At 40.5% G+C, this 22,503-nt stretch overlaps 2 protein-coding genes across 12 annotated transcripts in view; one reads left to right on the forward strand and one right to left on the reverse strand.

The window, feature by feature from the left end:
* The window catches only part of DYTN (dystrotelin), a 76,473-nt gene that overhangs the window by 13,732 nt on the left and 40,238 nt on the right, over nucleotides 1–22,503 (forward strand). For 3 of the 11 annotated variants that reach the window (XR_010080755.1, XM_063400336.1, XM_063400338.1), the window contains exons 11-15: nucleotides 1,117–1,285; nucleotides 2,956–3,026; nucleotides 5,061–5,220; nucleotides 5,827–6,298; nucleotides 6,837–6,982. Coding sequence is in view for 9 of the 11 variants with exons in the window: in XM_063400336.1 (XP_063256406.1) it covers nucleotides 1,117–1,285; nucleotides 2,956–3,026; nucleotides 5,061–5,220; nucleotides 5,827–6,298; nucleotides 6,837–6,940 (976 nt within the window). In the remaining 2 variants the exon portion in view is untranslated. Of the gene's footprint in view, nucleotides 1–1,116; nucleotides 1,286–2,955; nucleotides 3,027–5,060; nucleotides 5,221–5,826; nucleotides 6,299–6,836; nucleotides 9,606–21,560; nucleotides 22,499–22,503 lie in introns of those variants that run through there. The other 8 variants (XM_063400331.1, XM_063400330.1, XM_063400339.1 and 5 more) reach the window with 6 other exon arrangements.
* Nucleotides 10,339–21,552, reverse strand: FAM237A (family with sequence similarity 237 member A). Its single transcript, XM_063400346.1, has 3 exons — nucleotides 18,329–21,552; nucleotides 14,372–14,787; nucleotides 10,339–10,888 (listed from the first exon to the last, which is right to left on the reverse strand). The coding sequence occupies exons 1-3, from the start codon at nucleotides 18,388–18,390 to the stop codon at nucleotides 10,740–10,742; spliced, it is 627 nt and encodes a 208-aa protein (XP_063256416.1). The 5' UTR covers nucleotides 18,391–21,552; the 3' UTR covers nucleotides 10,339–10,739.

Raw genomic sequence — 22,503 nt, forward strand, 5'->3', positions numbered from 1 at the left:
TGATGATCTCACCATTCCTCTTCTTTCAGACCAGTTGGTTTGTTTGCTTTGGTTAATATTTAAAGTCATTACTGTATTTCCACAGATCACAGTGGTTAATAATGAGCATTGGAGGTTATGTTGAGATTTTTCCCAATAGTTTCTCCTTCCTTGCTGTGAGATTTTGGTTGATACTTAGATATAGAAACTGAAGGGAATGATTTTAGGACATTAGCACAAGAAACATACAAAGGGTGAGATTCCTTCCTATTTGTATATAGATCTAGCAACTGTCTTGCATCTCACACGTTCTCCAAATGAAGCTTCAGTGAGGCTGAAATAGGGAAAATACGGTCAGTCCTCTCTAAAATAATTAATTTCATCCTTATGTGAAGGAGAACAAAAATCTGTTTATAAAACTGGACTGTGCTACTCTGGTAGGTTCTCAGTTAGAAAAGCATTTTTTATGTATTTTAAGACCAATTGATGATAGTTACAGTGATCCTCACGGAGAGTATTATTTCAGTGTTTGTTTTTTAGGATATGGTGAAATGCAAAACATCTTTCATTGCTAATATTTCCTCTCTTGTATTCAGCAACAAAACAATATTTAATAATTTTGAATGTAATTTAATCTTTCTGGAAGCAATTGAGATTTCTCTTTAATTCTATGGGTGTTTGCTTATCCGCTGCTTGGGTAGTAAGAAGACAAAGAATTTGGGGTTGCTGTTACAAGTGTCACTGTGGGTCTGATAAATATCTAGGCTTTTCCTAGCATATGATAGCCTGAACAGCAGGATACTTTGCTATTTTTTGTAGTTGAAATTCCTACTATACTTGACTCTTGGCTAAAGGAAGAAAAAAAGAGAAGCAGCAAATTGCACTGAGAATAAATGGGTGGAAAGAAGAACCTGTTGCTGAGATTCTGTTGGGAGAGTGGAATTTGTTTTCAGGAATTTCATTCTTCCAACCAGAATATGCCAGCAGGTATAGTAAACATTACTTCTCGCTTAGTCAATAGCACATCTGTCTGTCTATTTACACTGCATTAGTTTTCTGCATTTAGATCTTCCTGGGTAGCAAAATTATGTGAATCCTTATCCTTTCCCTACTCATTACTTCCCTTTTGGTATACAGTCCTCCTGTGGAATTCAGTGCTTCATCACTTCCTGCTCCTGAAAATATGTCTTTCCCAGTGGACAACTGTGTCCCAGAGTCACCCAGGTTCATGCCTGAAAACAGGACAGTAATGCAGAAGAGTGAGAATAATGAGAAGACACCAGAGCAAGACAAGACAATAGCTCAGGTGAGCAAAACACAAAGCAGTAATAGTTCTAAAGCTGTGAAGAAGACCTAGCAAGTTAATTATCTAATTGCCTTCCAATTCCAATGAAAATGTAATGGGCAGCCTCACCTTTCTGTTAGTTCCTCACTTATGGTGAAAAATGTGGAATCTGAAAACTTAGTGAGGTTTGGATTTGTTATCTTCCCAAGATTAGTGACTAACTCCTGGACTTCCATGACCTTCAGAAGCACCTGGAAGAATATTTGCTTTGGGGTTTTTTGAATTGTCATAGAGAAGCACGCTAAGATCTAGATGAGTCTGGAGTCCTCTTACTATTCTGACAGTAAAAAAGGCCATCATGTCTTCCTACTGCAACCAAATGTCAAAGAAGAATGCCTGAATCCTTATTAGACTCAGGCCATTTTTGTTACCATGGAAATAGCAAGAGGACAGAATGGGCCCTCTTAGGATAAACTCAGAGCAGTGTCCACTCCTACTAAAATAGCTAATTCACAAAACGTCTCCATTAATCCATTCCCAGCTTCCCTCCAAAGAAACAATGCTGAAAGAGTGGGTAGGACAGTGTAGCTAAAAATAACTACATAGCAATTTTTTGTTTCTAATTTTTTTGTGTGTTGGTAGCTCTGCACTTACTCAGAATACAGGGAATGCTGGATTGTGTTCAAACCAATTTGTGTCATCCACTCATCTTGTTCTTCCCAGGAGCCAAGGTGTGCAGTAACACAGAACTGGCCTCTGTGTGTCAGGTCACTCCCTTAGCTGCTACTCCTGTGCTGTCCTTTGGAAGATCTGTCTTTTGGAACTCTGCTGCCCAGCTGAAGATAGAGTTCCAGCCAGCAGATATCTGCAGGAGACATTGTGGGCAGACATTGCTTAAACATAGAATTTTGACAGCTGGCATTTGTCATTTTAGAAAACAGCAGGACAGTACTTGCATCCCTGTGCTGGGATTCTGTCAGGTGCATTGCTCTCTTGTTTATTTTCTCTCTGGGCTGAGAATTCCTAGTACTAATTTATATGATCTTATAGTGCAGATTATTTCCACTTTGATTGGAAAGATGTGGACAGTAAGTCCAATGATTGCTTTTTAATAGAATCTGTGAGTATGGAGGTCCTGGGTGATCAGCTCTTAGTCTCATAATTTCCTGGCAGGCCTGATTCCTGCCCAACTTATAGCATTCCTCAAAAGTAGCTTAGCTGGAAAATGTTTGACTCCTTGACTTCTGGGCTACTGTTCTCTGCATGGTTTAGAGAATGCTACTTCCATTTACAGACCAAGAGTTTCTCTTCTTTCTTCTACATACAGTCTCTCTCTCTATCTCCTTGTCTCAAAGCAGTTATGGGACTTGGGAAAGACTGTTCCCAAATCAGAATATTCCATTTTGGAGAAATTTTTTGGGAATATAGATTTTGTTCTAATTTCAAACAAATTCTCTTACACTTAAATTTGTCATAGATCAAAGAATTTGTTCCATAGAATAAATTTTCCAGCCATTAGAAATACTTCAATGCATCAGTTCAGTGTAATACATTAAATTAAAAATTAACTAGTTAATCTGTAAAACAGACCAAATCCAAAACTTGACATGCATTCCTACAATAAAACTTGCCTATAAAAATGAAATGCTATTGTTGATAAAGTTATGAACAGATACTTCTTTTTGTTTTAGGCAATAGCCTCTTTTGAAGCAGAGGTATTAAAAATACACGAATCCATTAAAAGCATTCACAGTGACAGCAGGTAAGTAAATGCAGTTGTATACTGACTGAAGACTGGTGGGCAGTGCTGCTCCAGCTGGAGGGCTAGAAGACAGATGATTTTTCCATACTTCAGAGAATTTGAGATTTTAAAAAATCCTATCAAATGAGGATGAATAATGAAAACTCAGCAACAAAAATCTTAGATAAAGATCACTGGAAAAACAATGGCAAAGCAAAACATTTTGGTTTGCTTTCATCACCATTTCTGCAATTGTTAGTTTGCATTTCTAAAAGTAATTTTTAGGTAAAAAGGTGTTCATCCACATAAAAATGTCAGAATAGCATACTTTTTCAAATTTTTCTCTGATTAAGGCTTAATCAAAACAAATTTCATAATTTGCATGAAGCTTTTAAACCAAAGTAGATTTTCTTTCTAAAAACTATACTGTACATCAAATAGAGATTAATAGGCTGATTACAATAACTGTTGTTATAAAAGTTTATCACAGAAGTTCCTTCTGATAGTCAAAGTTTTGACACTGTAAAATATGAATTCCTAAATTAAAAATCTCTTGGGAGGCTTGTTCACTTGGGTGACATGGCAGGGGGGAAGTTGGTGTGTGAACAACAATGCTTACCTTTTACTTCCATTTTTGCCTCCCCCTCCTTCATTTTTGTAGTTGTATATCAATGTGTTCTCTATATAACCAGGCCTATGACAACTGAAAATGATGGAATTACAGTGAAGTGTAGAATTTGATCCTGTATCTACTCTATTTCCTTCAGTATGTTCAGTTCCTTCTGTTCCTATTCTGTTTCATTCCAAGTACAATTGCTGCTCCAAGTTCACACAAGAGCACTCCAAGATTAGAGCTAAACAATTGCAGTTTCATTTTAAGTCTGTTCTCACTTGTGAAAATAGAGATATGGCAAAGATCTTCAGCTTTCTTTTAGATTAGCAATCATTGAGAGGATATTTGGTATGCCTGCTCCTGTAATGCTGCTCTGACCCAGAGCTTATCAGGGAACTGAGTGAATGAATCACATTACTCATGGGAAGCTCTTTATTCCTTTTTGTGGATCAACTTCCAGCATTCACCTGTCTGCTCACAGAACTGGGCTCTGAGATAGGAGACAGCATTTTACAGTGGAGAGCCTTTAAATGTTGTTATAAGGGACCACTGTAGTATTAATTTTAATTTTTAATGGCCTGACTTGCTGTCCCATTCAGACAAATCAAGCATAATTCAAGTGAAAGATGATGGGGCTGTTGTCTCTGGGCCAAAGCATAACCAAAAGAAAGTGAATCAGGTGAACTTCTGAATGTAACTAAGCAAGGCAGATAACTATTTCAGATGTGATATGAAGCAGTTGGTTTATTACTGTAGGGTTAACAAACTTTACTGTCTGCACCTCAGCTGTGAGGAAAGCAAAACTATTTCTACCCTGACTTCTTAGAGAAATCACAACTAGAACAGAATTATGGGTGGTATTTCTGTCATACCGTGCTCTGAGTAGGTAATTTCTAAATCTCTGATGTGCATAGGAGGGTGTTACTTCTGATTGCAAAAACCAGAGTGTTTTTTCAAGGACAAGTGGCCTGTGCAGAAGCTATTGGTATCATTAAAGAAACTGCAGAGAACACCACAAGAAGAAACTCTGTCAAAGGAGTAGAAGCTGCTTTTACTTCATTGTTGCCCAGGCATGTTATGGGAATCTTTTGCAGATCAGGAGTTGTTATAAGTAGTTTTCTTCTATACAGAGGGACTGCTACTGTCTCTCCTGTTGCAGCTGCCTTTGTGGAAAAGGTAAAACCACAAGATGCAAGGTTCAGTCCTGGTCACAGTTCTACTCAGCTCTCTTATTTTCTCATCTAGAATACTCATGTTCTTGGTAATTCCATGGATACAGTCCAGCTCCTGAAATATTTGCCTCTAATCCCAAAGCTGACAAAAATTTCCTGGACTAGTAAAGGGGATAAAGTTTCTGCTAAAGTGTTTGCTTGTTTCCGTGACTGCGTATATCTGTGTATGTCTGGTCTAGCACAAATCCCACCCTCCTGTATCTCTGGTAGGTACATGAAGAAGCAGTTCAATAAATGGAAGGACAAAATGCAATTTCTTCATAACTGCCAGGAAGAAAAAAGCTGCGAAATAGAGGCAAAACTCCAGAGGCTGAGAGTAAGCCATGAAAACTTGCAAATGACGCTGCAGCACATGAAGGAAGAAGTAAAGGTATAGTGATATATATATCAAGAGCTGTCACAGCTATGAGCCATTACTGAACACTAACAACTGCTTTTCTGGTAGCCCAGCACTCTGAATACCATTTCATGCACCTTCCACTTGTATTTTCAATCATCTTAGGTTATTCTCTTCAGGAAAGCAGATATGGTCTTTGCAGTAGGGATTTTCTTGTCATTCTGTGTATATCTGGCATCTAGCACAGATATCCGTGTTAGCACATTTAAATACTACTGCAGTGAAAATAATGCATATTCCAATAAATGTTTCCAACAGAAATTTTAGATACTTCATTGCAGTCTGTTCTTCAGAGGAGAGTCAAAGTGCTGGCATTGAATAAATAAAGTATCATTCCTGATTGCTGGAATGTAATACAGACATCTTATTAAAAATATATCTTTGTTTTCAATTGTAGTGATTCTTTATCATTACAATTATTTCTGAGATTCTTAAAGGGCCCTTATTTCACAAAAAATGCTTACAGATTTTCTCCTACAGCATTTTTGTAGCATTTTCTGCTGTGCTGTTTTAGTACTACTGGCAAACTGAAATATCAATTATATTTACAATGTATTTGCTGTGTTTTGTCTATTGTAGACTGTGTTGCAGTCATCAGAACATCCTTTTGCACAGTGTCATAATACAATGCCAAGAAATCCACATGTTCTGCTGGAAAGGAGAATGCAGAGTGAATTAAATCCTGCCCAAATAAGGCCTACTTCCAGAACATGTGCAGAATGGAAATCTTTGAATCTCCCAAACTCTGTAAATAGAATGCAGCTTTTACAGACACCTGAGGTTCCCACTGCAGTGGATTTTATGTTCTCAGATGACCCACTGGAGTCAGTGTCCCCGCAGAGTGACAAACCCTTTATGGGACAGCATAACAAAGCAAAAGAGAAACAAACATATCCACCTAAACTGACAGAAAACTCTCTTGGTGGAATAGGCAATACCGTTCTTATTCCCACTGCAATGCAGATACCACCTGATGAGAAGGAAGTCAGAGAGGAATTGGAACTGCTAATGATGAAACTGGAGGATACACTGTCTCTCCAAACCCAACCAGGTATAAATTCTCCAGTCATCTTGACACTGTCTTCTTACCTTCATCCCATTTACTCCATAATATTGTTCATAATCATGTAAGCCTCAAAGGAAACTCAGAATCTTGCTTTAGTCTTTGTAGTATTATTCTGTATTGTAAGGTAGAACATACTCCAAATATAGCCCCTAATGTTGGACTGATTTGGAACTGGATGAGTCAAAGCTCCTAAGAGGTAATCAGTCTTGGCAGTCAATTAAGGTGCAAACTTCAACTGGTAAGGGCACGAGAGGTTTTTGCTCTTGCCTCTTCTGTGACACTGCAACTATAGTCTTAGGAGACTTCCAGCAGTACAGAATCCCTCTGTAATCAATGGTCTTACACAGCAGAGCTTTGTTCAACACTCAGGGTGCCTCACTTTTGATAATGAAGATGTAATAAGGAATATGACAGAAAAAGACGGTATTTCTACAGAGTTATTGTAGGGATTTATAAAGAGTTTTCTAGTGCTCTGGCAGCATCCAAAAGCTTGGAAAGACTTAAAATCTGTTCTACTTTTCAGCCCAACAAACTGCTTTGCACCAGGAGTTCTTCTCTACAGCTGAGCATGTTTCCAAGTCCTTTTGTGACCTCATCAACCATGTAATTTCACCAGCTTGTAAATGATGGAAACTACCATTCACCTTACAACTCCACTGAACTATTAAGGTAATTGATGCCATGCCTCTTAAAAGAGACTTTTTAAAGTGTCTCAGATGTTGCCTGTAATAACACAGCATGACAGATTTCTGCATTTACTGACTTCACCAGGAACATTTTGGAGAGCTACGTTCCTTTTCTGTTGGTGATTTCCAGCTCCCGTGCTGTGACTTCCTCAGCAGTGCAAACGATTGCCCATTTCTGTCTCTTTAGCTCTTGATACCCATGGTCAAGTGCTTCCTTGGAATGGTGCTGTATTTCTTGTTGATGCCAGTAACAAGGAAAACTTTTTTTCCTGTAATGTACAGAAGGATTTTGAAGACCTGAGAAATGGTAATTATTCAGTACCACTTCAGAGAGCAAAACAATATACAGTCAGTTATTTACTATCACTCTTTGGCAGGAAATGCATAAAAATAGTAAATAAGTATGTTCATATACACTCAAAACCAGTTATGGTTCAAAAAAATTTGCATACTTTTAAGGATTTTAGTTATGTCACTGAAACAATACCAGCTTTCCAAGAAAGAAAATAGTCCTAGTTTTTACAGGATTTTTTTCTGTGATTACAAATAAAATAAATTTTACTCGGGTGAAAACAAAATATTTTTGGAAACTCTGGGAGAAAAGTTAGGTAAATTTTATATTCTGAAGCTTTGTTTCATATATAATCAAACAGTGTTTAGGCTGATATGATTGAAAAGGCTAATGAAGAGCATACAGCTTAAGAAAAGCTGCTTAGCTTTTCCACATAGATTTTCCTTGTGTTTTATTTTTCAGAATAAGTTATAATCATCAAGATAAAGGGACTGCCTGACTCATTAAAGAGTCTAGAAATCTTATTTTCTGTTGGTAGCACCTCAGCCATTTTCTTGAAAGACCTTACACTATGGTAGTGAGATTAATGAACATTTTTCATTCTTTCTGCTAGTTTTGGTCAAAGGAGCCCTGAATTACACATACTGCAAACACTCAAGAATTTACAGCAAGAAATAATGGTATGCTACTGGAAGCTAACACGTGGTATGTCTCTAGCAAAGGAGGTATAAAGAGGGTGAAAATTAAAGAAAAGAAACTTATTGAGGGAGGAGGAAGAACCCCAGAGAACAAATAATGATGAGGTGATTGGAAAGTGGACATACCCATATCATAACATAAATAAATATACTGTGAGATAGAAGCTTAGTACCTTTTGCAATACACCAGGGCCAAGAGACACTCAGAGCAATCCTAGTTGTTGATTATGGGAAGATACCCATCAGCTTCTGATGAGCCTTTAAATCTCTTTCCAGTGCGTGCATCTGAATTAAACTTGGTTGGAAACAGTAGCAACCGACAAATGCTGGTTTGGTCTGAAGCAACATGGAACAGACTGGGAGCACAAATTCTTACAAATAGATATTCCTGAACAACCATGAATACTTCTTTCATGTCACTATGTAAAGAATAAAGAAACTTAATGAATTGTTTTCCATGCTAAGAATCAGTTGTTTAGCTCACAGATCCCTGTAAGACGAAAGGGACAAAATCACAAGGTCTTTATTTTGTTGTTATTAAGTTCAGCTGATGGTGAAGGACCTTCAGTCAGACATGTTCATCCCATCTTTTTCTGACACACTGTGAGAAACAATAAGCCAGGAACAGTATCTGCAAAAATAATCCTAGCTCACTCAAAGATCTGCCATGAAGTTTATAAGGAACAGTAGAGTGGTAGGAGGCAATATCCTGTCTTTGAACACTGTGACAGTTTAAAATGTTCCTGTATAGCAGATTTACTTCCGTCTCATACTGAGAGCCCTTGCTTTTTTTAAAAATATAGACACTCTTTTATCATTTGCACTCTATCACTTGCAGACTTACATGTAGTTAATTGCACGCCCTTTTTTATTTCAGCACAATTAATAACATAGGTTGTTTCTTTACATCAGCAATTTCCAGATGTTCTCAATAGTGTGATCTATCCTAGAGATTCATCTGTTTTGTCAGTCTTGCCTCCACCTCCTTTCCTGCCCTTTGCCTGAAAGGCTCAATTTTGCTACAGCCCATTAATTAAGAAGCTTACTGAAGCAGAGAAGTATTGCAAATTCATTTAAGCTAAATATTGTCTTGGCCCATAGTGGTATTTCTGTCTGAAGGGAGGAAGAAAGCTGCCATGAGCCATTTCCTAAGGGATCCTGTTGTTGCAGGTGGGACCTATCTCAAGTGGAAGCACTAACATCTGCCCAAAGGGCCCTGTGGAAAAGCATCTCAGTTAAACAGGAGCTGTTCAGATAATCTGATTTCACATTTGCTAGATCTTGGGAGTGTATGGGAACAGGTAACATCTGCTCTGTGCCAGTGCCAGTCCTCCTGGGCTGAGGCATCCAGCCCTTAACACTCTTGGTCAGGTGCTGGTCTTGGTAGCTGTAGGGACTGAGTACTCTTGTATTCACACAAAGCTGCAACAATGAGTTTGTTGAGTTTTTTTTAGTTATATCACAATAATGTAATTAATTAACAACATCAGCAGAGGAGAGAGCAGGTCTGTTGTAACAATGCTCCTGCTGCCCTCCCGCATGGTAGCAAACCACTCTCATAGGCTGTGGCTGCAACTGGCTGTTGCTGAGTGCAATAAACTGTGTTCCTGTGTTCATCCTGCTTTAGTATCCTCTCCTCTCTTGAACATTAAAATGGTTTGCTGCATGCTTAACTTGAAGCACAAATTCAGAAGCTGCTAGCACTCTGACAGTTTTTTGTTTGAGTCCTTAAATCAAGATTTCCCTCCATGGGACTGTGATTAAGCCTTATTTTGCTCAGGCCAGTAACCATTTCAAGATTTCTGTACACATTTTGTTGCTCGAACCTATTTCTGCAAGTTGATGAAAAACCAGGAAGCCCATTTTTCTGTGGGCATTTGAGAAAAATTAAAAAAAACCCATCAAATATTGCTACATACTCAAGTAAAGAAACTTTGAATGAACAACTAAATGTAATAGCCCTGGGAAGGTGAAAGCCATAGTTTTATCCAGCCAGTCTGGCAATGGAAATAATTTATATCATAAAAGCAATCAAATGTTACCTGCCATAAGTTGTTTTGCATTAGTTTAATGTCAAATTGCCTTTTAGGGTTATCAATAAGGGTCAGAGGAAACTGATGTTTCTACAAAGAATTTGTAAACTAAAAAAGAAGCAAATGCAAGTTATGTATAAGAATTTTTGTGATTAAATATTATAAGTGTGAAAGCAGAGGAGTTGATAAAATTTGTTAACTCTTTTACTGGAAAACAGAAAACATTCTTGGAAGGTATTTTTCATGTAGAAATATGTACTATTTTTCTTTAGTAGCATGATGTCTCTAAGCAAGGGTTGCTCTGTACAAATCTACAGCTCTGCATACAACCAAACACCACCATCTCTTCTCTGATCCTATCTTGGAGCCAGTGGAGTTTTTTTGACAACTTCCTTCTCTGCTTGTCTGTTTTATTGAAGGATCAGTTATTTCTTGTTTTGGCACCCAAAAGACAATAGTTTGCACAGATCACATGTATTACAAAAACCCTACATATACACATACAGATTAAAGTAGGCAACTGCTTATCAATCATGCAGTTCAGTAAGGAGACTAAATTCATAGGTAATTAGGAAAATCCATAAGTCCAAGTTAATCAGAGATGTAGCACTCGAGGTTATATGCCTTCTTCCACCACATAAATTGATATCAATGGGGATTGAAATGCAAAAATTAAGGAGAAATAGTTGAAAATTATCTACAAATCAAAATCTTAGACTAAATGTGTAATTTCCTCTTTTTTCCTAGCATTCCAGTGATTCTTCCAAGTAATATAGATCTACTCTTATGTATGTGGATACTTATTAAATCTTCAAATGAGTCTTTCTTCTTCAGAACTGGTGACCTCTGAATATGAGAAAAGGTCCCTGAAAAGTGACATAAAAATGCATATAAGTAAATAATTTCCAAACAGCAAAGAGCAACTGAATACTCAGTTTCCCACATCTGTGTTTCCTCTGCCTTTAGCTGCTGCTGGTCCTCATTTTATCAGCACTGCCCCCAAGGCTCTGGTGATGACCATTTACCTCCATGTGCTTGTTGCCTTTTAGTGTCAAGTCGCTTTGATCTCTTCCCAGTATGGACCTTTTCCTTTAGTCTTCCTATAAAACTCTTCTGCTTGTAATTAGCAGAATCAAAGTGCTTAAGTCTGCTCAGAATCCTACTGAAACACTGGCCTGTTACCAACCTCTCTGCACAGTGGGTGAGATCTCCCACACTGCTTAGTAGCACATTTATTATTTCCTTGAGGAACTATGGGGTGTTTTCTTTGCAATGATCTCTAAAAGGCAGCAAGTTGGTTTTCTTTCTTTTAGACATATTTGTTTTCTGAGAAACTAACTGATTAACACAGTCCTGCTTATTTACCAGACCATTTAATTGTACAATAGCCTTTGCTCCACTACCCCTCGTGGCACCCTGCAGAGCTGGGACAGCAAATTGTGTCTGTCTTGGGCCAGGTGCAAGGGCTGGTCTGAGCCCAAACCCCTGCACCTGTGAGGGAGGTGTGCACAGCTGAGGCCACTGAGTGGTAAGGGGCAGTGGGGCTGCTGGGCAGGGAGAAAAGAGGCAGAGGGCTTTTGGCTGGAGCCTTCACGTGTTTCTAGGGAGAATGTGCCATGTGGCTTCTTGAAGAGGATCTTCTTGTACAGCTGCTCTTCAGGAAGATTGCTGTGAGTACAAAAACTATGTTTTCCTTGTGGTTCTAAAGTCTTATTTTGGTTAAGACTTGTTATAACTATAATGTAACTACGATATAGTAATATAATAGATTGGAAATGCATTTAAGAAACCTGCCTTTTTGTAGTGTCTGGATTTTGTTAGGGGAAAGGGATGAGTTACTAAAGATAGCTTGGCCAGGTAACTGAAAAACTCTCCTTACTTGTCTCTACTTAAAGCTGATTAACACTTCTCTGCAAAATATCTAGGAAAGTTGAAATGCTGCTCAGTTAAGTACAAATTTTTGTGGGTTGAGATAGTTTGTCAGATTACTCCTATTCAACTGTTCTGATTTTGTAGTCTTTTTCATGGATTGTGTATAGTTTAAGAGTATCTTTGGACTGTGAATACAGTCAAAAGCCTGGAGGGACTAGATTGGTCCAGAAAACTGTTTTAATCTGATTTGAGTCTGTAAGGCTGGAACTGGGCTACTTCTCCCACTTCTTGGTGCACAGTTGGAAGAGAAATTTTTCCTAGGAGGACCAAGTAGGGGTAACTGTGGAAATGTCTGTAAGATATGAAACAGTAGTTTTGTTTGGGGTTTTGTTGTTGTTGTTTTGTTTGTTTTTTGCTTGGAGGACTTTTTCTCTCCTTAGAAAAGTTTCTGATTCTCAATCTTTACAAGGATTTATCCACTAGTTCTGAAATGTAATGCTAATAATAACACCTTAACATCAGTATTTCTGTGCCAAATTCAGATTTCTGTCTTGCTTTTTCTAATTCATGGGATATGTTTAAGGAACTACAGTGAATGCAGGTTACAGATTGCACCTTATGTGTGATTTATGATCCTGTTTGCAATTAAAAAAACCAAAAACCAAACATATTGAAGTTTTAACTATTTAAGAGGAATAAGATTAAAAACTTGGGTATGAAGCAATAAGGTTATCAACTATTGCACAAGTAACAGTATAAAGCAAAAAAAAAAAAAAGTCTTTATTTTTGGATTTCTGAAACAAGTCTATGAAAGCTATTTATACTTGGTCATGTAGATATGAAGTACACAAGGTTATTTAAATGCCATTAGTGCTGCTTATGGGGCTGAGAAAACAAGCTTGTACCTTTCTTTATGCATAGGAAGTGGAAATTCTATTCCTCATCATTTGCTATGTGATTTTATCTGCAATTATTACCAACTGATTTTTACTTTCACTGGTGAAATAAGGCAGTATGATCACAGGTTATAAAGATTAAAACAACTGGCTTTGTTAAGAAACTCTGAGACTTGGATGAGAAGTTAAATATCTCCTCTAAAAAAAAACCAACAAACTTAGCCTGTCACTGCTATAAGCTCCCTGCTACAAACTGATGTTAATCAGTTGTACGGAGAAACGAGATTAACTACAATTCACAAAACAAAGAGGGTGTGAATACTTAGTAGTACTTAAAATCTCCTTGTATTAGAGTGAAGAATAGTCAGCATTTATCATAAAAGCCTTAATTCTTCAAAATACTGTTACTCTTTAATCTTGACTGGAATAAAAGCTCTTTGTTTAGGAAAATCACAGTGGGATATAGATATGTAGAGCCAGATGTAAACAAAAGGCTAAGTGGGAGTTTAGGCAGTGATATTCAAAGCTGCAAGCCCAAACAAAAATTAATCTGGTGCTTCAACTTGTTAGGTTATCTCAGTTTTTGACAATACTGCTGCCTCATGCGTCTAAAGCTGCATTCTGTTTGCCCCCGAAAGGGCATCAGTCTGGTAAGGATTGAGCAACTTGTTGCCTGTGTGATGTCTAAGACCACTTGGAAACCAAAACTGGGTTTTGTGCTACATGCCAGCACAGTTAAAATCCAGCCAGAGCTCAGTTTCTTTGCAGAGCAGGATAGGATCCTGTCCTTGCTTTTAAAATGCAGGTAGTGGTTGTTTGACTTATAGTTTAGATATTGACCCTGTGTGTGTGTTTCAGTCTGAGGGGATTGAGTCAAACTCAACTCCTATCTCAAATTTCAGGATACTGCCTGTAGGTAATAGGGTAAGGACTTCTCAGTCCTTTCTATCCCAGATTCTAGCTTTCAATACTTAAAAATGTTTGAGGTTTGTGGGCAAGAGTGGGATGGTCTGGTGATATGTCCCTGGGTGCAAGAATCCTGAGTTCAAGTCCATTTTTCAGACACTCTAATGGGTACTTGCTCAGAGGGGTTCTTCATTATTTCATGAATGTTCCCCCAAACATCTTAATAACTAAGACACTGCTCTAGGAAGTGGAGAAAAGGATCTCAATGTGTTGAAGTGTAAAGGCAGTTCTGGCTTCTCACCGTGGGCCCATGCACTACTACACTGTTGGTGAAGGCAACAGCACTTCTACCTCTCCATCAAATTATAGCCTCTACCCCCATCTGAAAGTGGATATTCTCCAGGCAAGAGTATATCTGTTGGTAGCAGGATAAGAGCTGAAGCCTTGGAAAGGACTGAGATTTAGGGAAAGCTATGCTGTATCTCCCTTTTGGGAATGAGGATGGTAATGGACATGCATATGGGAGGGCACTGGGAACCTGGAGACTATGAATTGCAGCATTTAGTGTAACGGGTGGTGGTATTCTTCCTGGAGCTGTAGTTGTGTCTGAAAACCTGCATGAGAGAGTCTCACTCTAATTATTGCTCATTGGATGCATATTAAAGGAGTAGTGACCTTGGTTTCTGCCTGCGAACTGAGAACGTAGAGTAGCCATCTTCTGCTCTGCTTGTGCCAGCTGCCTCCTCCCCAGGCCATGGGTTCTGGAGAGCACACAGTCCACATAGATATCCCAGAAGAGCTGTGCCAGGTCCCAGAACAAAGCCCCATGTTTCAAGTTCTCTGAGGATTTCAGAAAGATCATGAAGTCCCAAAAGCCACTGACAGAGTCAGAAATGTGAGGCTTCCTCATTTCTAGTAAAATGGCTGAGGAGGATTCCCAGCACTGGGGGTCTGCCCGCCCAAGAGCCAGCGGATCCATTTGACTGTGGCAGAGGAAAGGTGTCACACAGAACACTGCCATGAGTAAGAGAGAGCAGGTGAGTCTCATGGTGCAGTGGGTTCTTCCTCTGCTCCCAAGATCCATTGTGTCACTGAAATATAAGAAAACCAAGAGAAGATGAAAAAGTCTCCCTCTTAGATGCAGGAATAAAGTCCTGTTACTTTACAGGATATACAAGGCACTCAGTTATTGTTTCTCTGCTCCTTAAAGATTTGTGTATGCTTTTTGCATGTATATAAATACTAGAGTTGCTCTGTGTGGCAGAAGCATGTGTAAAAATATTTAATCATCCTCAGATCTGAATGATGAACTGTCTTATCTGGAAGTTCTTAATATTAAAAGCTTTTTGTCATTTTTGCTTTACAGAGCCCTATTTTATTTCATTAAAAATCTATCCCTCTTTACATAATTTAAGCTTTTAGACAGTCTTTTCTCAAAATTTTATGAGCCCTTTAACATAGTCTTCAGAATCACAAGGATCAGTGACAGCAGGTAGAAAAACTTCGTTGAAAATGTGTTTTAATGATTCTAATTATTGCAGGTTTCACATTAATCCATTGACCAGGAGTGGTTTAGGTACTAAAGGGCAGAACAGCTCTGAAAAGAGGGTATACCAAAGCCACCACATAGCAGCTGTATTGTACAACATGCAACCATGCATACAGAATCATAGAACAGTTCAGGCTGCAAGGGACCTTTAAAGGTCTCTAGTCCAACCCTTCTGCCATTGGCAGGGACATCCTCTACCACATCAGATTGCCCAGAGTCCTGTCCAACACGACCTTAACTCTTTTCGGGGATAGGGCATCTACCACCTCCCTGAATAGCCTGTGTCTGCTCCAGTGTCTCACCACCCTCATTGTAGAAGATTTTTTCTTCATATCTAATCTAAATTGATCCTCCCTCAGTTTGAAACCATCACCCTTTGTCCTCTTGCAACAGGCCCTGTTAAAAACCTGTCCCTATCTTTCTTATAGCCCCTCTTTAAATATTGGAAGGCTGCAACAAGATATCCCTGGAGCCTGCTCTTCTCCAGGTGGAACAGCCCCAACTTTCTCAATCTGTCTTTTCAGGAGAGCTGCTTCACCTCCTCATAATTTTTGTGGCCCTTCTCTGGACTTGTTCTAACAGGCCCATGTCTTTCCTGTGCTGAGATGTATTTATGTATATAAAGTACAGATGTGTATTGCAGATCACTAAGAATTGACTGTTAAAACTGAAATTTGCTAAGTAGTATTTATATTGGGTGGGTAGAAATTCTGAGAATAACCTTTTGTGGACAGAGGCCAGTTGTCTCCATCAGATTTCATTGCTAATACATCTCTGTTGTATTTTCTAACATGCTTCTAGCATTTTTGATATTGAACAAGTTTGGGGAGTTGTTTTTAGTGTAGCTCATGGCATATGGAGAACTTCCCATCTGTGGAAATCAGCTACATCTGAGATCAGTATTTAGGACAGAATTCTATTTAATTCTGCTTTAATTCAGAATTCTAAAATGCTGAGTGTTCATGCTTGTACATTTTCAGTTTGGTTGCTGGGGGTGGGGAAGTTACTTCTTTTAATGAGCTAGATAAGCAACTAGCTTTTTGTATAGAAAGTCTCTTCCATGAGTGATCCTGCAGAAGTGTTCCTTTGCTATTGAATAAAATGCCAAAGGCAGGATATTGCTGTGCAGAGGGATTGTACATGAAAAGTAGCCCAGCCATGGCCTTTGTGCGAGACCAGGGAAGAGTAGTCTGCTTTGTGAAATATATTTCATTGTAGAGCTAAAGAATCTCTTTGGAGATTTCAGTCCTGAAATGTTATTCTTACCTAGCCCCCTGGCTACCTGGTTAGGTTCTGGGAACATTTCTGAGGTGTTCAGACTATTCAGACTTTACTGCCCAGCTGCTTACAGTCACTTTTTAATCCAAGTTCAGGTATTGTGAGAGGAGCTGGCTTGACAGCCCTGGACCTGAACATTGCATTTAAGGAACAAAAGAGGGACAGCTTGCTCTTCCCACACCGCTCTGCCTAGTGGATATTACTTACAACAGTGGTGGTAGTAATAGGGCTGTCCTCCTGCTGCTCCCAAGATCCCCAAGAAACAGCAGTCTTCTGTACCCTACTGCACAAGGCAGGCTTTGATTACTTTCTCAGAAGCAAGCCAAAAACATCCTGTGAGTCTTCTTGTTTGTACATCAGAGCCCTTCCACTAGGCACAGACACCAATGTATACCTGGTGTGCACATATGTCTGTTTACTGAGACTTTTTCAAGGGGCATAGTTAACTTTATCAAATTTCTGGTTTTCAAAGCAATTTAGCAGTCTCGAATATGACTGGGAGGGTGAGGAGAAAAACACCCAACAGTGAGCAGGGAGCCCCAACAACAGATTGTTCGAACAAAGGAATAATACTAAAAGAGGCTAACAATACCGAATAATAAAATTAAATCATTTAAATGATGGTTCTGAAACTTTGACAGAGCCCATCACATTTGTACAGGTTAAAAACTGAACTGATTGCTTTGCATTTTCTGCTTCCCAGCACCTATTCTAAACTTTATAAGTTACAAAACTGGCTTAAGACAAGGGTTCTGGATTTGTCAAAACCAAGGGAGAGCCCTGGGGAGGGGGCTGGTAGGGCATTAATATGAGAATTGGTGCCCTTCAAAGTATGATGTGCATGGTGTTAGTAAGGGCCAGTAGCAAAGGCCACTAGTGCTCATGGTCTGGTCCAACTCAGGCAGCACTGTTCTGTTAGTCTTCCACAAGGTTCAAGATTGTAATTTTTTAGGTAGTTGAGAGCTGGAGAAACTAGAATCTGGCTAGGAAATGCCAGATTGATTTCTTACCTGTGCATGTGCATGCATGCAATTCCTCCCCTACACCCTCCAATCTTTAGGTCTTTCTGTCCATTGAAGTTTGTGTGTGTGTATGTGAGTGCTATTTACACGTCCTGATTCTGACTTTCCCCACCCTCCCCCCTATCCCTGCTTCTCCTTGCAGTTTAGTCTCCTGCTCCACTCCCCGTCATGGCTAATGCCTCACAACAATAATTTAAAAACTAATCAGTTAATTTGTTGTGATAGTTTAACTTGGCGCTCTCTCTTACGGAAGGTCCCCCGGCCGTGCGGCTCCGCCGGTCCCAGGCGGCTGCAGCACCCCTGGGCAGCCCCGCGCGGCCCCCGAGGCTCCGGGCAGCGCCCGCTCGGCTCAGCCCGGCGCTGCCGCCCGCCCGCTCCGCTCCCGTCCCGCCGCGCTCCGCCCCTGCCGCCCGCAGCTCTCAGCGCTTACCTCCGGCCAGGGCAGGACTCTCCGAGCCCGCTGCCGCCGCCGCGCTCCTTAAGAAGCAGGAGCCGCCAGCCCCACTTAGTTTTTACGTCAGGGCTCGGGAGCAGCCCCCACCCCCTGTGCCCGGCAGCTGCTCCCGGGCACCCCGAGCTTCCTCTTTCTCCGCGCGGAGCTGTCCTTGCTGCAAGTCTGCTCCGCTTCTCTGCCCTGCCTGTCCTCCTCTGCTTGCGGACCCCGGCCCTTCCGGGGCAGCCTGGTGGCCGTGCTGCCTCCGGCCGAGGGGAAGGGGTGCGCAGCGGGACGGAAGAGTAACAGACTGGCCAAGCTGCAGCCCTCCCCTTGCCCCTCTCTCTTACCAGCGCTGCACCGCAGGGCCAGGAGGGGAAGAGTAGAAAGCAAGTCTGCCCATGGAGCTCATGTTGTCCAGAGCTGGCTCAGACCTCAGGCATCTTGCTCTACGTGCTTGGCTTTTGCAGATCCCTCCAGCCCAGAGCAGGAGTCTGTGTGGCACCACTAGAGCTGTTTGCTGGCCAGGGCTCAGCTCATGTGCTGCACGTCCAGCTCTCCTGGAAGTTGAAGCAGAGACCCAGAGAAGAGCCACAGAAGGGCTCCACTTAAAGGCATTAGTTGAAGTAGTTGGGCTGAGCTGCTGCTCACTGAAGCTCAGTTTACACAACTTTACCTAAAGAAGAGCTAAGTTGGAGGGCACATTCTCCAGTGGAGGGTGGCAGTCTAGTTACATTTTCCCTTCCAAGAACAATAATGTGGTCTACTGTTGCATTTTCTCTCTGTGAGGTTGTCAGCTGGATTGTGACCTCTGTAGCAGCTGAAAAACCTCTGCATATTGGAGAAATGAGTTAAGCTGGTAGGGAGTGAAAGGCAGCATTGGTGGAAAGGCTGTCTCCTGTTATATGTAGCATGGAGAGAAAAGCCTGAGCACAGCTCTGCCTGTGCTCACTGTGCCTGCTGTGATCCCCCTGTGAACAGAAAACGGACTCAAATAGCTGGGGCTCTGTGACCATGCTGATAACCAGTGTTGGGCAGAACTTGCTTAACACCAGCTATTTGAAGTAATAGGCAGGTGAGACCATTCTTTTTCCCCACTGTAGTTTATAGGCCAAATCATGTAGCACCTTGCTGCCTGTCTGAAGCCACTGCAGCTGCACCAGTCCATACCTGGGCAGCAAACCATTTGCTTTCCCAAGGCCTTCACTGGCACCTCCCTTTTATCTCTCCACATGGAATCATAATCTCTTCTCCAGAAAGCAACTGGGCTTCAATAGCAAAAGGCTTATCTTAGTTGAAGTCAGTGGGGCCACGCTGGTTCACATCAGCCAGAAAGTTGGCTTGAGACGCTGATTTCTCTGATGTTCATCAGTACCTTTAGAGTTTGCATTCTTTCTGTGCATCCAGTCCATGTAAACGGAGAAGCAACTTCCTTTCCAAACACTTGATTTTGTGACGTGCTTATGACAATAAACACTGCTTTTCTTCTGATGCCTTATCTCCTCAATAAGCAATCTCTGTGAAAGTGTATTTTGTGTAACAAAAGTGCAAGGAACTTTTTGGGGATGAGAGAACACTGGCTAGAACTCTTGTAAATAGCTATACTGTAGGATTTTGGCCAACTTGCAAATGTTCCATTTATTTGTCTAGAAGTGTGAGTTTGGGAATGGCAGGAACAGTGGTCACCAACTGCTGAAACAGACTTCAGGATAAACTAGAGAGTGTAATACCTTGCAAGGGGCCCTTGCAATGGTTGGGGTGGGGGGGAACCTCTCATGTAGGATCTCCAATATTTCTTCTCTGTGCTACTGAATACAGGTTATTCCAGTAGACTTCCTTCTCCTAGGTTCTAGGGCTGAAATGATCTTTAAGGATCAGCTTTGGTTTTATTTGTTTCTTTTTAAAGTCTGCTCCTTACCTGACTCTGGACCCATGTGCAATCTGGAGCCCCCTTGGCAAGTGAGTAGCCAGTGAGCTTCTCCTTGCCTCTGTATTTGGGGATCAAACCAGGCAAAGGAGAGAAGGGAAGTGTGCAGGTAAGACCTGTGTTGGGATGGAACCTGAAGGCAGTCCCTGGGTAGAAAAGGCTCTGGTGCTGTTTGTGTTCATGGTTGGCCTGGCTGCAGGGCCCAGAGCAGACAAGATTGAAATGCCACCGAAGTGGTTTTTGCTGCTGTTTCTGTATCTGTGGTGTGTCACTCTAAGGACTGTGCCTCATGTTGTTAAGGGTAGAACAAAATGGAAAGGAAATGATAAAATGTTTCTTTTGAGTTGATAAATTTCTGTCAACCTGCAACCTTTGTGGACTCATTGTTGAGGAGTGAGTTTGAGTACCCTTCTGGGGTGCACTTTATCTGGTTTTGGATCAAGAACAACATTGGTTTCATTGCACTCAGGATCCTGGCAGACCCAAGGGTATTGAACCAGGGGCTCTCACAGACATGAGAGTTGCTGCTCAAGGGAAATATTGCTACAGATAAAATAGTTGGCTCTACAAATACTTCCTGAGCCTACTACACTCTGCTCCCTCTGAACCAGGGCACTTATATTCTATTTCTGGGAAAGAGGTTTTTGATAATTAGATTGATCGCCCCAGCCTCCTAGCAGAGAAGAAACATACTGGGATTGGCCACCTCATTCAGGTCCACATACTCCCTCACTCCCTTTCTGTGTCCTTCTTAAGCTATCAGTAATCTTTCTTTCATTGCAGCACATGATATATTCCCCTGGAAGCCAGTGTTCATATCTTCTATGGGTCTCCATGTCTTATGAATTTAATTCACATGAGCTGTAGGTTCATATCCAGAGTCATTTGCAGAAAGATATTTTTATCAAGAAAAATCGATTATTTACTCATGGATGAGACAGGTTTTAGATTGTGTAACCCTGCAGAAAGGGTGCTATTTCTACCAGAAAAATATAAAAATAAAATAAAACAAAAGGTTAAATGATCAGGATAAAGGAACAAAAGATAAGTAAGAAAAGTAGGAGGCCATTTCACTGATAATTGCATTTTGAATAGAGCAAAGGTGTAAATAACTATATACAGAGTTGCTTCCTTCCTGCATGTGCTCCCAGCATACCTTCTGATGTGGTTTAAAATTAAGTTAATAGGAAGTGGCTTAAGGTTGCTTGAGCTAAGTAAGCATTTACACATAAAGAAAACTTGTGTTTCTCAAAGTGGGGGAAACCCAAAGGTCTGTTAGGTTTAAATTCATGGTACCTGGCAGAGGCTTGACTTTTCTTCAAATTCCATAAAGGCAGAATGTGGAATCCTATTCCCATTTTTAACTTTTCCAATTCTCTTTTAAGCAGAAGATTTAACTGTCCTTAAAATTGGCTCCCTGACAAACATACCTGAGAGCTTCTTGGAAATGAAATGTAATACTTGATCTAAAGTCTACAGCTGTATTTTATTCATTTTTAAATGATATGTGGAGGGATTTAAGTATCGAAACCTGTTTTTGTAAACTTTTGATGTCCAGCTGGGGGTTTGTTTGTTGTTTTGGTTTGGTTTTTGTGGATTGAATTTCTACTCCTGAAATGTTTGATGACCTCACACTGCTCTAAACAATCCTCTAGGTCTATTCCCTGTTGAAATGGCCAGCAGGAAAGTCACTGGGTGTGATGCAACACTTGAGCAGCTCAGACAGGTGGAAAGATGTAGTTACTCAAACATACAACTCTTCAGTGCTGTACACAATTGCTGATGACCTGAAACATTTCCATGGGACTGGCAGACAAGACATGGGAGAGGAAGGAGACCAAGGTATTTCTGTGCCAGGAGCTGGAGCTCTGTGCACACCCTGGCATGGCTCTGGCCTATGCTGAGAAGTGGCTTTCTGCTAGAAGGTTTGAGGCACTGCAGCTCCTCATTAGAACAGATTTGTCTTGCTTTAATAATGTGTCTCTCTCTATGCCTACCAGCTGCTGTATGCGAGCAGCTCTGTCTCCAGGGCCATATCTGGAGTGCTTCCCCAAGAGCCAATTTAGGTGACATGTCAGAAATGTGAACTGGCTTCATTGTTGAAGCCATTTATTTAAATTAATTTGTGGAAGAGGTAACACTTCTCTTAGAAAATGTATTTAACACAAACTTTGAAAAGATGTGTGGAGCAGGTATTTTTTACAAGTGCAAGCTAAGCAATCTTGGTTTAAAAATTAATATGTATTTTTGAAAATATAATCTGGTGATATGTGACACTATAAATGCAAATGACCTTTGTAAAGGATGTGGCCATATTTTTCTCTAGACTAAAACATTCCAAGAAAATGAGAAAGAACCCCAAACTGATAGTATAGTACATTAAAAGTTAGTTGTTTGTGTCTTTTGGGCAAGTTGTCTCACATTAACCATTCAGTTAGAGAGCTTTTGATAATTTCAATGGTATTCTGAATATTTATAGCCAGACAACTATTAGTTTTTGAATTAAGGGATTCGTTGCCATTTGGGTGCTGGACTGATATCAGCATGTTGTTCCAGAATAAAGTCACTGGTTCTTCCTGACTCAGCCCTCCTGTTTGT

Source organism: Prinia subflava, chromosome 6 (assembly GCF_021018805.1).
Source record: "Prinia subflava isolate CZ2003 ecotype Zambia chromosome 6, Cam_Psub_1.2, whole genome shotgun sequence".
Taxonomy (NCBI): Eukaryota; Metazoa; Chordata; class Aves; order Passeriformes; family Cisticolidae; genus Prinia; species Prinia subflava.